Below are 15,363 nucleotides of genomic sequence, written 5' to 3'. Positions count from 1 at the left end.
CGAGAGTGGCTGTATACTATAGCCAGCATGGATTTTTCACATTCCGCAATGTTAAATGGAAAATACCCCCACATGCCATTCTGATGCTTCCCATAAGCTCATTTCAAAACAAAACCTTACAAAACATATAGTCCTGAACTCAGAAACGCTTGCTTAACAACCCTGTCAATTTTCATGGCGATACACAAAACAGTCAGAGAGAATCGAGAGTTCAAAGTCTAAAAAGAGAGAGAAAAACCTCAGAGCCCTTTTGGACTTTTTTCTGCCAGAGATCTCATAATCTGTTGAAATTCATTAAAAATCAGCCATGTTCACAGAGTACCTATAATCCTAATACTGATCTTGCCCCATACTCTGACCTTCATCTTCTGCAGTTTAAAAGTTAAAAAAATGCCTGGTTGATTTTTAATTAATTTAAGAAATTTTGGCTGGAAGCCTATTATAACGCGGGGCATGCTCAGTAAGGACCAACTGTCAGTGTTCTAAAAGCCTCACAGCTGCTGGGCTTGGCCACACCCACATCAGAATTGTTTTCATGTGAGACAGTCATGGCTTCCCTCAAAGAATCCTGGGAAGTGAAGTTTGTGAAGGGTGCTGAGAGGAGACTCCTATTCCCCTGAGAGAATGGTTAACAGTCAGCCACTCTGATTGAAGGTCTGTGAGAAGAACAGGGCGTCTCCTAGCAACTCTCAGCACCCTTCACTAACTACACTTCCCAGGATTCTTTGAGAGAAGCCATGATTGGCTTTGAGCCATGGCTTTGAGAGAAGCCATGATAAATTCTTTTAAATTGTTTTTAAAATATGTTTTTTTAAATGTGTATATTTGTTTTTAATGTTTTTAGTTATTGTAAACCGCCCAGAGAGCTTCAGCTATGGGGCGGTATATAAATACACTAAATAAATAGATAAATAAATAATGATTGTCCAAAGTGTAATAGAGGCCTGGTGTGGATGTGGCCAGGAACAGCTTTATTTTAAATTTGGGTGGGAGGTAGGGTTGCCAGGTTCAGGGCCTGAGACTGATCCTGTATCTTTAGGAGAAGAGAAAGTCAGCCAAGTGCAGGTGTTCTTGCAACATTGTAATGGGAAAAACCACAAGGTAGAATTGTCCCTTCCCCCTGCCCAACTTTGAAAGATACAGAAGACGTCTTGGTTGCCAGGCCCAGCCTGGTCAGTTTTACCTATCCTAATCATGATTGCATAGGAGTATATCCGATTCAACTCAATAATCATACAAATGATCAGACCTGCCTTTTCCCTCCTTCCCCTCTCCTCTCCCTGCCTCCTCCCCTCCCCTCTTCCTTCTTCCGGCTTCCCTGCCCACTCCAGCCCTCCGTCCCTCTCACCCCCGGTCAGTTTTACCTATCCTAAGCATGATTGCATGGGAGTAAATCCCACTGAACTCAATAAACATGCAAATGACCGCATCTGTCCTTCTTCTCCCCTCCCCCTCCTGCCTGCTCCCATCCCAGTCCTCCCCTCTGCCTTTCCACCCCTCCCTCCTTCCCCTCCTCCCTTCCCCATCCCCTGTGGTCAGTTTCACCTATCCTAAGCATGATTGCCGTGTGTGTGTGTAAATCCCACTTAACTCAATAAGCATGAAAATGATCAATCCATTCTCAGCAAAGTTGCGCAGGATCCCATTTCTTACCTCCCGGATTAAAAAGCAAGGAAATTCACTAATACGCAAAAAAACCTTACGGTTTAAGAATGTATCTATAGCCCACAGATATTTCTACCAAACTTTAAAAAGCAGGGAAATTGGGCAGCTATAGTGAATGCACCAGGAGAGCAGGAGACCTGAACTCCTCTCTAAGATATTGTACTGCCCTACAAAGTTGTCAAAATGCAAACACAATTTGGGTTGGTCTTTCACAGTCCAATCCACTTGCTGTGTAGCTTGGAAGAATTTGGTAACATGTGCCTCTGAGCATATGGTGAGTGGTGGCAACACCTGCCATCTCCAAAGAGATGGAGAATTATATTTTTGTATGTTTGTTTCTTTCCTGTGTTACTAATGTTTCTACAGAGAATCTAAATTCTTCCAAGCTACACAGCAAATGGATTGGACTGTGAAAGACCAACCCAAATTGTGTTTGCATTTTGACAACTTTGTAGGGCAGTACAATATCTCAGAGAGGAGTTCAGGTCTCCTGCTCCCCTGGTGCATTCACTATAGCTGCCCAATTTCCCTGCTTTTTAAAGTTTGGTAGAAATATCTGTGGCCTATAGGTACATTCTTAAACCGCAAGGTTTTTTTGCGTTTTAGTGAATTATCTATACAGCAAGTCTCCAGGGTTTCAAGTAGGAATATTTCCCAGCCCTACCTGAAGATGCCAGAGATGGAACAAAGGAACTTTTTCATGTAGTATTGTATGTAATTGCAGCCTACGGCCATGCTACCCTGAACACACCTGATCTCGTCGGATCTCGGAAGCTAAGCAGGGTCAGGGAATACCGGGTGCTGTAGACTTAGAGGAAGGCAATGGTAAACTGCCTCTGTATAATATCTCACTGTGAAAACGCTATGAATATATCCAAAAAAGATTCATAGGGTTACCATAAGTCATCATCGACTTGAAGGCTTATAACAACAATAAATGTAATTGCATACAGTAGGTAATTCTCCAGTATTCTTTTATTTTCTTGGACAAAGTCCCCTTTTCCTTGGAGGGCCTCCCAGGAGCTTCTTCAAATGTTTTCATATAATTTTTGCACCCACTCATTGTTACTCTTTTTAGCTGAGTGTTATTAAAAATAAAGCAGTTAGTCACTACCGACGCTTTGATCTAAAAACATTCTCCCCCCCCCCTTGCATTGTCCTGTAAAGCACTGCAGGGAGAATTGATGTATAAGCGCTACATGATGCCAACCTGGTGCCTTCCAGATGTTTTGGACTACAACTCCCATCAGCCCTGCTGCTCCGTAAAGCCCTGCCAGCGGGGGGAGGGGAGAGGTTTGGATTTCATATGCTTAATTGAGTTCTTAATTTGGCTACAGCCTTATTCAAAACCCTTACATTATTGTGAGATGGTAGATGTGTCTGCCTCAGGCACAAGTCTTGGTGGCTCCAAATAGTCCGATAGTCTGCTTATGGTTATGAAGATAATGTTACACTATGTGATGCCTTTCTTTGTACACAGGAATAATTAGACTGTCAGAAACCAGGGATCAAAGCCTGTGGCACCATCTTGGCCAGACTGTGGGGCTGAGGTCCAGGCCCCCACAGCCTGGAGGACCCTAATGATGTCAGAAAGACAGCGGGAGTGATGGGAACAAGCTGTGATGTGCTAAGAAGCATACCACTGCACTGGTGGCAGCCAAGACTGTAGCCATCTGCCACCATTTTAATTTAAATCATTTCCCCAGAGCGAGAAGTGTGACAGTGAGCTGACCCAATCAGATGTTATATTTGGGGTTCATGGGGCCTGTGAGAACAGTAGAGCCTTGAGGGGAACGGCTGAGCTTCACAAGTCAGGGACAGCCAATAGCTGGCCTGGGTTAGCAACATTTCACTTCATCACTTAGGGAATGCTTGGACCTGTATTGTCACTCTGTGCCTCATTAGAAAGGGCAACAGCAGCATTTGGAACCGATGATCTGTAGGCCTAGCCCCAACATCTCCTGACAGCTGTTGTGGAATATTCTGATGAAATGAGTACATTTCCCCCCCCCTCTCAACAGGACGAGCTGAAACTTGCGGTGAAGCAAGGGGCCACGCTGTTGACTTGTATCAGAGAGCCTGTCACACGAAGTGCCACCAGCAAACTGAGCCCGGACGAGCTTGAAAACGTGGCAACTGTGGAAAGGTTGATGTCAACTTTTAACTAACCAGCTTACCAGTGTTCCTGCTGATGTGTTTGCACTGTGCCGACCCCCCTCCCCGTTCCCTTGCCCCCGTCCCTCTAACAGCAACAGTGACCCACCAGCTGGGAAGCTGGCATAGCCGCTGTCCCCCACCTGGCGAGCCACTTTGGGAGAGAACCAAGCCAGGGAACTGCACGCAAAGGGCTTCTTGTGCTGCTTCCATATTTGGAACTGACAGAAACCGTTCTCCCCGGTCTCCAAGAAATAACCTAGGAAGCCGGCCTAAGGTCCAAAAGTAGATGTGGATTTCATCCACTGGTCTGTCCCATTCACATATTCCACAGGTGGGCAGCCTTTGGCCCAGGGACCATAAACGGCCTCCCATCCTGAAGCTGTCCTATTCTTCCATCCCATCAGAAATTCCTCCTTCCTGTTCATTTCTTCCTTGTTTTTTTCCTTGGGTTTTTAAAGTGTCTCTCCCCCCCTTTCTATGTAGCTCCGAAACAATTGGGAGGAGCAGTGCTTTATTTCCTAAAAATACATTGATGCTTCCCCCCCCCCCGCTGGTTATATGACTTGAGGGAAATAAGTTTTTCCCAAGCTGTCTGAGAACACTGGTTGGCACTTGCTGTGTATGTAAGGAATTATTTTCACTTGTTTTCCAAAACAGTAGCTTTATTGGTCTGAGAGCAGTCCCATCAAACCCAGGTGGGTTTACTTCTGAGTAGACCTGCCTAGGATTCGGTATTCTAATCTGAGTTGAAAATTGAAGCAGGGTTGTCTTTATTCTGGATTAGTTAATCCACAAACTTTTGTCTCTGGCTCCACCCACCACCGGCATGCAGCTTGCACCAGTTTACCTCTGAGGGAATGCAGCCCTTGACAGAAAAAAGGTTGCTTATTTCTGGCATATACAGTCTGGGGTTAGAGGAACTATTGTTGACATGAAAAGAACCACACAGGAGGGGAGGAAACCTCACCTCTTGCCCCACTTCACCTTAGGAACATAGGGAGCTGTCTTATACTGAGTCGGACAATTGGTCCATTTAGCTCAGTACTGTCTACACAAGCAGCAGTTCTCCAAAGTTTCAGCAGAAAACATTCCCAGCCTTACCCAGAGATGCAGGAGACTAAACTAAGGACTTTCTGCATGCAAGGCGGATGCTCTACCATTGAGCTATGGCCTTTCCCCTGTGCTCTGTTGCTCACCTCTCTGGTTAAGTGTGCATAGCAGGGATGATGTGGTTGCTCTCCTATGTTGAGTGTAATGTGTAGCCAGACCCTGTTGCTTGCTCACGGCCCCCTTGATCTTTGTATCTGGGAGAGGTTCAGGTACATGGGTGAAGAGCATGCTGTCGCCTAGGGATGGCGGAGATGCTGATGAAAACAGAAACAGGAGCGGAAATTGCTGATGTTCACTTATGCGTCCCACGTCCCAAACAGAAATCAACCCACCGAATACCATCAGTCTTCATTGTTGTTGTTGCTTTCATTCTGCAAACGACACATAATTTATTATGGTTTTTCCCCATTTGCATTTTGTTTCCTTTGCATTGAAGTAAATGGGGTGGAATAACGTAGTGACAATGTATTTATGTAATTTACATAATTAGTTACATAAGTTACATAATTTTGCCACAGCAGACAGTAAGATGAATAACTTAGTTTTTGGCAGAAGATGAACTGCAGTGGAACAGAAACAGGGCTGCATGTGACGAATATAGGATGGGATGCAAAACTTTGCTTTTTTACATCCCTAATGTTGTCTTGTTCCAGTTGGCCACATTTGTCCCGGTTGCTCACTGGCAGAGATCAGTCAAGCCTGAAGGAACATAACAAAGCTGCCTTACACTGAGCCAGAGCATTTGTCCATCGAGCCCAATACTGTCCACACTGACTGGCAATGCCTCTCCAAGGTTTCAGACCAAGGTCTCTCCCAGCTCTAGTTGGAGACACCAGGGATTAAACCTGGGACCTTCTGTGTGCAAAGCAGATGCTCTACCACTGAACTATGGCCCCCTAGTGTGGTTCTGCTTCACTTCATTGCTCTCTTTAGTGCCCTGGATTCAAAGGAAGCATTTATCTCTCCAAATCAAATGCCATTCTCTAATTGCCTTAACAGGTTGCTAGCTCAGTTGGATGAAACAGAGAGAGCCTTTGATCAGTTCTGGTCCAAGCACCACCTAAAACTTGAACAGTGCTTGCAGCTCCGACACTTTGAGCAGGATTTCAGAGAGGTAATTTTGGCTTATTCCATGAAATATTTAGAATGCTTCCCCCCCCCTTAATTTGGTCCTCTTGAAATACTTGCTGATTGTCTTTTCTATATTGATTGAGGCTGATATGCATTATTAGGAAATTTAATACATAAGAACCTGTAAAAATACACTTTTCCAAGTGCCACATAATGCTCGTTCTGCACTTGCAAGGAATCGATCCTTCAGTGTGGCATCACCTACACTTTGGAACTCCCCGCCCGTTGATATTAGACAGGCACATTTGCTGTACTGTTTTTGGCTCCTGCTAAAACCCTTTTTTGTTTAAACAAGCTTACCCAGGCATGTATATGTGACATGCATTTTAATATGTAACTTTATTTTATAATGTATATTTTTAAAACTGCTGATTTTATTTTGAAACATGTTGGGCTAACTTGTTTTTAAACATCTGGTTTTATTGGTAATATTAAGGTATATTTTATGCAAACTGCTTAGAGGTTTTGATGATTAACTTCTATTAAATAAATGATAAGAAAGGAAAGCATAAAATGGAATTGTGTAATCTGAAAGTTCCTTGTCAGCTGTTAGCCAGTGAATTCAAGGTAGAAGCAACAAAATGACAGAAAATGCTCAATTCCATACTTGATACAAAAGGAAAAAGGAATGGAGAGGGAAGAGGAAACTGCTAAGTAACTGGATCTAGACCTCTGTTTGGAAAGGAAGATGATTTTAGAGTGCCTTCTGTAGCAAGGGAGTTTTGCTAAAGTTTTCTGCAGGGTTTGGAGGCCAATCTGTGGGTACTGAAATGTTCACCACATTTAGCAGAGAGTTGTGTGGCCAATCCTAGTTCCATTTAATAATATGTAGCTGTATGAGATACACTAACTAGAAATGCATGGTTGCTACATGCACATGTTAACAGTTTTATAAAACAATTCATGTGCATTGTAAAAGCATAATGTACAGGCAGTGGTTCAGGTGGTGTATCTCTGCCACAGTCAGCTGTCAAGCAGAATCAGAACAGCTTAAGTGTTTACTTAGTGACAAGCCTGGATTTTCCACCATGTAATGTGTGAAACAGCCCATTTCTATTTTATTCATAAATTGAAAGCATTCCCATTTCACAGGGAGATACCCACAGCCATGACCCCCATTGTTGGTCAGCCTGCATTTAAATAAAAATATAGAGCTCTGTTTTAACAAATGCTTTATCTGCTGCTGTTTCTGCTGTTTAAAAATTATTTCAATAATCTGGAATTTTGCTGTATTGCAATTGCATTGTGTTACTTATATTTTTTAATTGCCCAATAACATGGTTCCATGGGCGATGGTGCAGTTAGTGTACGTCTAAGCTACCTTGCAAGGGTGTGTGTGTTTGACAGTCATACATACTAAAAGGCAGAGTTGATCCCTTACTGTATATGTGCCTCTGGAGAGGCTCTGTCAGGCAACAGGGTGAGTGAGTGTATTCCAATGCAACTTTACTTAAGAGTAAGCACCATTTAACAAGGCACAACATACTGGCGGTCGAGATGGCGGTCGAGCTTCCAGTGCCTTCAAGGCAGCTCCTGTAAGAAACTATTTTTACTGCTCCTTTTGTCAGTTAGTTTCCCTGGAATGGCTTTATTTTAAGCAAATTGTCAACTCCCGAGATAGCTACATTTTATGGCATCATTATCCAAACTTGGCAGCTAGATAAGCTGATTTATCACCCTCTCCGCTGTCTTTGAGGCCGGTGACGCAGCTTGTAAACTCTTTCTCTGTATCTGGACCGTGTTTATTTTTCTTCCCTTTCGATTCCTGGTAAGAAGATTGGTCTTATTTCAATAGACTTGGGATTATACAACTGAATTTGCTATTGCACAGTCCTTAATTATAAGTCAAATTAGTGTACGGACTGGGAGAGCTGCTCTAGTAAAATGGTCTTGACAAGGCAAAGATGTAGGGAGCTGGTTGAAAACAACCAGTCACACTCCCCTCTACCATCTCAACGTGGCTCTCAAACAAAAATTACTTCATTCTTTTCGCATGAGCCTGTTTCTGTTTCTGTTCCTGTTTCGCACGATCTACCAAGTTCTCAGACGGCTTCCTCTACAGTGATGATACCCCCCATTATGGATTGGTCATTAAACTACATCAACGATCTTATTCCTAGGAGTGACACCTCCTACTCTACTCCTCTTAGTGTGGAACTGGCAGTGGCTGATACATCACTCAGAGGGATTTCAACTAGTTGCCCGCAATCTTTACAACCTCCACAATCCTGTCTTCAATTTGCTCCCTCTTCTCCAACTGCACTAACTTTACCCTTCTTTCATGATAAGAGCACGACGACTGAGGACCTCATAACATCTACACCGTCTGTCTCTTCCTTTGGTCCATTATTAATGATCCTAGAGGAACTTAATCTTATGAAGACTTTTTTCACGGAATGCAATGCTCTCTTAAAAACATTAACATTTGCAGCAAACAATCTGATGACGAACATCTCCCAGTTGTTATCCGCTGATACAACTAAATTAAACAAGGAGGCTCGCATAAAGCACGCCGACCCATCTATTTTACCATCCTATTCAAACAAATCTAACAAGTGCAAGAAGGAAGTGAGGAAACCCAAGAAGACCAAGAACATGAAGAGTTTTAAGCATCTTCCTTATAAAAAATTAAATTTTAAGCCATTATTTGATATTCTAAAACTTTTAGACTCTACATCTCTGCAGCCGCCTAATAAGTCTTCTTATTTGCACCCTTGTCCACCTGTTGTTAATGGTTGTCCAGACTGTCTGGAAAAAGGCATCCCTTCTATCTCTCCCCAAATATCTCAACAACATCCTTTGGATCTAACTGCTGAGGCTGAACGGACTCTAAGAAATAAGTCCCTAGTCCGGTCAACTAAGAATTCTCAATTTATAAAGGTTCTAGATAATGATCTGTCGAAGTCTCACATGAACCTAGTCATCGAACAAAACAAAGTGGTCCTCCTCAACTTTCCAAACTTTTTGAGGAAACGTGGTTATTATCCGAATAAATTTCAATTTTGTGAATATTTAACCTCCCATGCTCCATTACAAATAGCTCCTGTTGATATTAGTAGGATTTTTTTTCTTTATAGCAAACAACGTACGACTAAAGTAATAATAACCTTCATAAGTAATGAGACATCTAAAAAGTTTTATTCCTTAAAATCTTGTCTAGCGGATTATGGATTATATATTACTCATTGTTTTAAGAATGTAGCTCCCCCCCTCTCATTGGGGTCCAGACCAAATGCGGCCGCATTTGGAATACTGTGTACAGTTCTGGTCGCCTCATCTCAAAAAGGATATTATAGAGTTGGAAAAGGTTCAGAAGAGGGCAACCAGAATGATCAAGGGGATGGAGCGACTCCCTTACGAGGAAAGGTTGCAGCATTTGGGGCTTTTTAGTTTAGAGAAAAGGCGGGTCAGAGGAGACATGATAGAAGTGTATAAAATTATGCATGGCATTGAGAAAGTGGATAGAGAAAAGTTCTTCTCCCTCTCTCATAATACTAGAACTCGTGGACATTCAAAGAAGCTGAATGTTGGAAGATTCAGGACAGACAAAAGGAAGTACTTCTTTACTCAGCGCATAGTTAAACTATGGAATTTGCTCCCACAAGATGCAGTAATGGCCACCAGCTTGGACGTCTTTAAAAGAAGATTAGACAAATTCATGGAGGACAGGGCTATCAATGGCTACTAGCTGTGATGGCTGTGCTGTGCCACCCTAGTCAGAGGCAGCATGCTTCTGAAAACCAGTTGCCGGAAGCCTCAGGAGGGGAGAGTGTTCTTGCACTCGGGTCCTGCTTGCGGGCTTCCCCCAGGCACCTGGTTGGCCACTGTGAGAACAGGATGCTGGACTAGATGGGCCACTGGCCTGATCCAGCAGGCTCTTCTTATGTTCTCCTCTTGAGCAATCCTATGAGTAAATCCACTAATTCCTCTTCTCCTTTAGCAGTGTCTGTGCAATTGCAAGGAGTACCACCATCCTTCTATTGATACACATAACCAATCGAGGGAATCGGAAGATCTTCAACTTATTGAAGTTTTTTCCGATCTCCAAATAGCAGAACAAATAAAAATAATTAATAGACTTGATTGACTAAAGGCAGATTTGGTCCAACAACAAAAACTTTTTCCTCCTGGTCCGCCTAGACTCAACAAGAATTCTGGGGTAGTTCCATCCTGCTTGCAGGAAGGAGCCCTACTTCCATCTCCTACTAATTGGATGGAAAGGCGTTATCTGGCCCCACATGAGATTGGACCAGTCTCTCAACCTTCTCACTCTCCGCAGCATTCTCCCCGGGGACGTAATTTACCCATAACAAACGTTAGTGTGGTAAGACCTGATTTAGATCAAATTCAGTGCCTAGACGACTCAAATAATTGAAAATCGCCGTCACAATTGGACGGCATGATAGCCCATACTGGTTTATCTGACCCTTCAGCCCCTCCCCTTTTGGCAGAGACAAACTTTTTGTTTTGGAATATAGCCGGTTGGAACAATAAAGCCTCTGACCCTGAGCTCCTAGCGTTTTTCCGTCATTATGACATCTTAGGTCTGCAAGAGACATGGCTAACTGAAGACCATCATCTATATATAGATGGATTTAAAAGCTGGACTAAGCCAGCTATACGCTTGGCCCAGAAAGGCCATGCTAGTGGCGGTCTAGCGCTTTTAATTTCTACTAATCTTAATGTCTTAGTATCCGAGGTACTGTGTATGATCCCTGAAAATTGTCAAGCTTTAATTATTTCTCCTAAAACTTCTCCTTTGAGGCGCCAATCATTTTATTCACTTATATGTATTAATGTTTATTTTCCCCCTTATGAACAGAGGCGCCGTTCCCTATTTTGGCGTGAGTTCCTAGAATTCATAGAATTAATACAACAAAACCACCCCACACATAACTTAATTATTGGTGGTGATTTTAATGCCAGGATAGGTCCCAGTTACCCAAATTCATTTGACCTTCCATCTTTATGTTGGGGTGATTTGTCGTTGCTTCCCCGTACATCCCATGACAAGGTGCTAAATACAAATGGGTATGCTTTAGTCAGGTTGTTGCTAAGTGCACATCTTATTTGTTTAAACGGCTCCAAATTCGATTTGTCCAAGGGGTTTTTCACCTTTATATCTAAAAGAGGTGCCAGTGTGGTCGACTATATCTTAATTTCTTCCCACTTGTCTGACTATGTAAAGGGTTTTGTTATCGAGGATAGATCTGATAGTGATCATCTTCCCCTCTCTCTGAAACTTGCCATTGCAGTCGGTCATTTGACGTCTTCTCGGTCCTTTCTGGTTACTGAAGCCCATTTGGGCCCAAAACGCCGCCGGAGGTCTCCTATATTAGTTGATGAGGTTAAAACAATACTAATGTCCCCTATGTTGTTGGATCTTCGCTTAAAAGTGTCAGCCCCATCAAAGGATTCCATTGAGATATTTGAACGGATTTTAAACCACCTTTATTTATCTGTCACCTCAGCCAATGTTTACCCTGTCAATGCATGTTCTGGCGGCAAGCCATGGTTTGACAAGCTTTGTCTAGCTAAAAAGAAACAAATTGGTTACCAAACTCGATTCACCAGACTCCGTTATTCAGAAACGGCCGTAGCCAAACTTTTACAACTAAAAAAAGAATATAATAATTTATTAAAATACAAAAAATTAACTTATACTATTCATCTTTGGCAACGTTTAGGCATGGCCACTCGCCAGGGTAATCAGAGGGATTTTTGGGGATTGATTCATGGCACCTTATTTGATAAACCATTCATAACAATCCCTCCAATCCTCCCAGAAACGTGGATTTCACACTTCCAAAACGCTTTTGGCGATTTATCATCATTAGGACAGGATCCTCCTTCTATACCTATCAATTGCCCCTCATGGCCCCCAGTATCGGGAACTGAAATTGATATTTTAATCTCTGCTCTACGATCGGGGAAAGCCCCTGGCCAAGATATGATTCCCCCAGATTTATATCAAGCCTTTCCTTATTGGTGGCGACCTATCTTGGCGGCTTTATTCACAAAGATCAATGAATCAGGCTGTATTCCCCAGGGTTGGAAAACGAGTGTAGTGATCCCGATAGTCAAAAAAGGTGACCCCGCATGCCCGTCCAACTATAGACCTATTAGTCTTTTGGACGTAGTGGCTAAGCTCTATGGGCAATATCTTTTAACGAAACTTCTTGACTGGGATAGGGAACATTCTGTCATATCGGACGCTCAGGCAGGATTTAGGGGCGGAGCTTCCACAATTGAATTGTTCATTTTACTCCATTTCATTATGAAAGTAAAGAAGAAATCCTTATCATCCCTCTACCTAGCGTTTATCGATTTTGCAGCCACTTTCAATTCTATAGATCGCCACCTCCTATGGAGGAAATTAGATAAGGCTGGAATTGATAAAAGACTGTTATGGCTCCTCCAAATCTTACACCAAGACACAGTTATAAGAATTCGTCTAGGTTTCAATGGGGTTTTATCTCAAAAAATCCCAATGAGAAAAGGTGTGAAACAGGGCTGTATCCTGGTGCCTTTTCTGTTTAATTTTTTTATTAATGACATTGTTTTGACAATGGCTTCACCCACTTTCTTTCCTCCCTCAATTAAAGATAGGAAGATTCCGGTTCTATTATATGCGGATGACTTGCTTTTGCTTTCGCAAAATAGGATTGGCCTTAAAAGAATGCTTTTACATCTCCAAGAATATTGTGATTTGCAATTTCTCCAAATTAATTATATAAAATCCAAAATAATGATATGTGGAAAGTATAGTAAAACTAAATCGTCGTGGCTTTTGAATGGCCATCCCATTGAACAGGTCCATACTTTTAAATATTTGGGAATATATATTAATAACCAACTGTCCTGGTTCCAACATTTTGCTTACATTAAATTACAAGTATCCAGAACTTTGGGCCTATTGAAGAAATTTTTCTTCTCCAAGGGTGGCCAGTTATTGAAACCCATGTCAAAACTTTACAAATTGTTCCGTCATTCATGTACAGGTGTGAAATTTGGGGTCCTTCCTTGCGCTTAGCTCTGGAGCCAATCCAAAATTCCTTTTCCAAGCAGATCTTGGGTTTACCTATAGGTACCCCGGCGGCCTTCTTGAGATCTGAACTTAATTTTCCCTCTTTAATGGCCAGGATTGATTTAGCCTTTCTGCGCTTTTGGAAGAAACTCTCTGTAGCTGACCCCCCCTCCCTGTCCAAACTATGCTGGGTTGACCAGATGGAAAATGGGGGCTGGGCGCAAAAATTTTTTGCTCTAGGTCTCCAATATCTCCTAACTCCAACCCTGATTGGCAATCTTAATTCCAAGTCATTGCGTAATCACATCTATGAGCACGAGGTAAAACAAGATAGTTTAAGGATTGCAACTTCCTGTTTCTCTCAGTGGTTTTCCCTTATTAAATCAAACAATGCATGGCCCAATTATTTGGATATTCTGACTAGGGCTCCCCTTCGGAGAGCCTATACTGAACTGCGTTTTCAAGTGATGCCTACAGCGCTCTTACAAGGCACATATTTGGGCATCCCATACGCTGAAAGATTATGTATAGCAGGGTGCATGGTGCCTGACGATTTGTTACACTATATGCTAGATTGCCCAATGTTTTCTCTTCCAAGAGCAAAATTTCTAGCTCCATTATTTCAGGCAGAAAATGCTCTAATAAGGTCTCAGAAAGTGGTTTTTTTATTATCAGCCAAATGTAATAATTTCCACTGCAAACTTTGCTCTGGCTGCGAAAAAGCTTAGAGCCAATTATGTTAAGAATAATTGTTGGAAATAAATTTTATAGTTTGACTTTTTTTTACGGTGTTGGGAGGAGAACGTGCCAGGTAAGGGGAACTCGTCCCAGACAAGTCGTGTCTGTGCCTTGTTCCGGTTCTCCTCATACCCACAGGATTGTTGGTTGTACTGTCAGCCAGCTCTCAGATCTCCAGGTGCTGCTTTTAAATGCTAGGTCGGTCGTTAATAAAAAACCCCTTATCCACGATTTGATTGTGGAGAAGGGCGCCGATCTTGCGTGCATTACCGAGACCTGGGTGGGTGAGGAGGGAGGAGTTGCTCTTTCCCAGCTTTGCCCACCTGGGTATTCGGTGCAGCACTGTGGCAGATCTGAGGGCCGGGGAGGCGGGGTTGCTGTGGTCTATCGGAGTTTTTTCTCTCTCACCAAGCACCCTGTCCAGTCGGCGACTGGTTTGGAGTGTCTTCATCTTGTGTTGGGCCATGGAGACAGATTGGGAATACTGTTGGTGTACCGCCCACCTTGCTGCCCAACGGCTTCCCTAGCTGAGCTGACGGAGATAGTCTCGGAGGTATTGCTGAGGTCCCCCAGACTGGTGGTACTGGGGGATATCAACATTCGGGCCGAGGCTGTCTTGTTTGGGGCGGCTCAGGACTTCATGGCCTCCATGACAACCATGGGGCTGTCTCAAGTTGTTACTGGCCCTACACATGTATCAGGACATACTCTTGATTTGATCTTCACCACTGGTCATGGAGATGGTGATCTGAGGGTGGGGTATTTTTCATCTACCCCATTGTCATGGACAGATCACCGCTTGCTGAGCTTTGGACTCACAACAGCCCTTTCCCTCCGCAGAGGTGGGGGACCTATTAAGTTGGTCCGCTCCCGGAGGCTTATGGATCCTGTAGCTTTCCAGAGTGCTCTGGGAGTTTTTCCGGCTGATAGTACTGGCGCTCCTGTCGAGGCCATGGTCGACCTGTGGAATACGGAGATGACCCGGGCCATTGACATGATTGCCCCCGCGCGCCCCCTTCGGTGCAGAACTCAAACAGCACCGTGGTATACCCCGGAGCTGAGAGTGATGAAGCAAGAGAGAAGGAGGCTAGAGTGCAGGTGGAGGCGAACTCCTGATGGATGCAGTCATTCTTTGGTGAGTGCCTCCACTAAGGCGTATGTAAAAGCGGTTAGGGCGGCAAAAAAGTCTTACTTTGCTGCCACCATTAGATCATCTCTTTGCCGCCCAGCGGAGCTTTTTAGGGTGGTACGAGGGCTCTTACATTCTGCCCCTCATGACACTAAAGAAACATCAGAAGCCCGCTGCAACGAATTTGCGGAGCACTTCCAAGACAAGATTGCTTGCATCCGTCGGGACTTAGACTCTGATGTTATTACAGATGATTCCATTGGAGTTTCCAGAGCGCGGTCTTGTCCTTCATTGTTGGATGAATTTCAGTTGGTGCAGCTTGAAGAAGTGGACAAGGTGCTTGGAATGGTGCGGGCGACCACGTCCGCCCTGGATCCTTGCCCATCTTGGCTGGTGAAGGCCGGCA

General features: G+C 43.5%; 1 protein-coding gene across 1 annotated transcript in view; it reads left to right on the top strand.

The window, feature by feature from the left end:
• The window catches only part of MCF2L2 (MCF.2 cell line derived transforming sequence-like 2), a 283,600-nt gene that overhangs the window by 81,606 nt on the left and 186,631 nt on the right, over nucleotides 1-15,363 (top strand). The window contains exons 8-9 of the mRNA XM_061637410.1: nucleotides 3,687-3,811; nucleotides 5,932-6,046. Coding sequence (XP_061493394.1) covers nucleotides 3,687-3,811; nucleotides 5,932-6,046 — 240 coding nt within the window. The remainder of the gene's footprint in view (nucleotides 1-3,686; nucleotides 3,812-5,931; nucleotides 6,047-15,363) is intronic.

Source organism: Rhineura floridana, chromosome 7 (assembly GCF_030035675.1).
Source record: "Rhineura floridana isolate rRhiFlo1 chromosome 7, rRhiFlo1.hap2, whole genome shotgun sequence".
NCBI lineage: Eukaryota > Metazoa > Chordata > Lepidosauria > Squamata > Rhineuridae > Rhineura > Rhineura floridana.
This window is presented reverse-complemented; position numbering and strand designations above follow the sequence as displayed.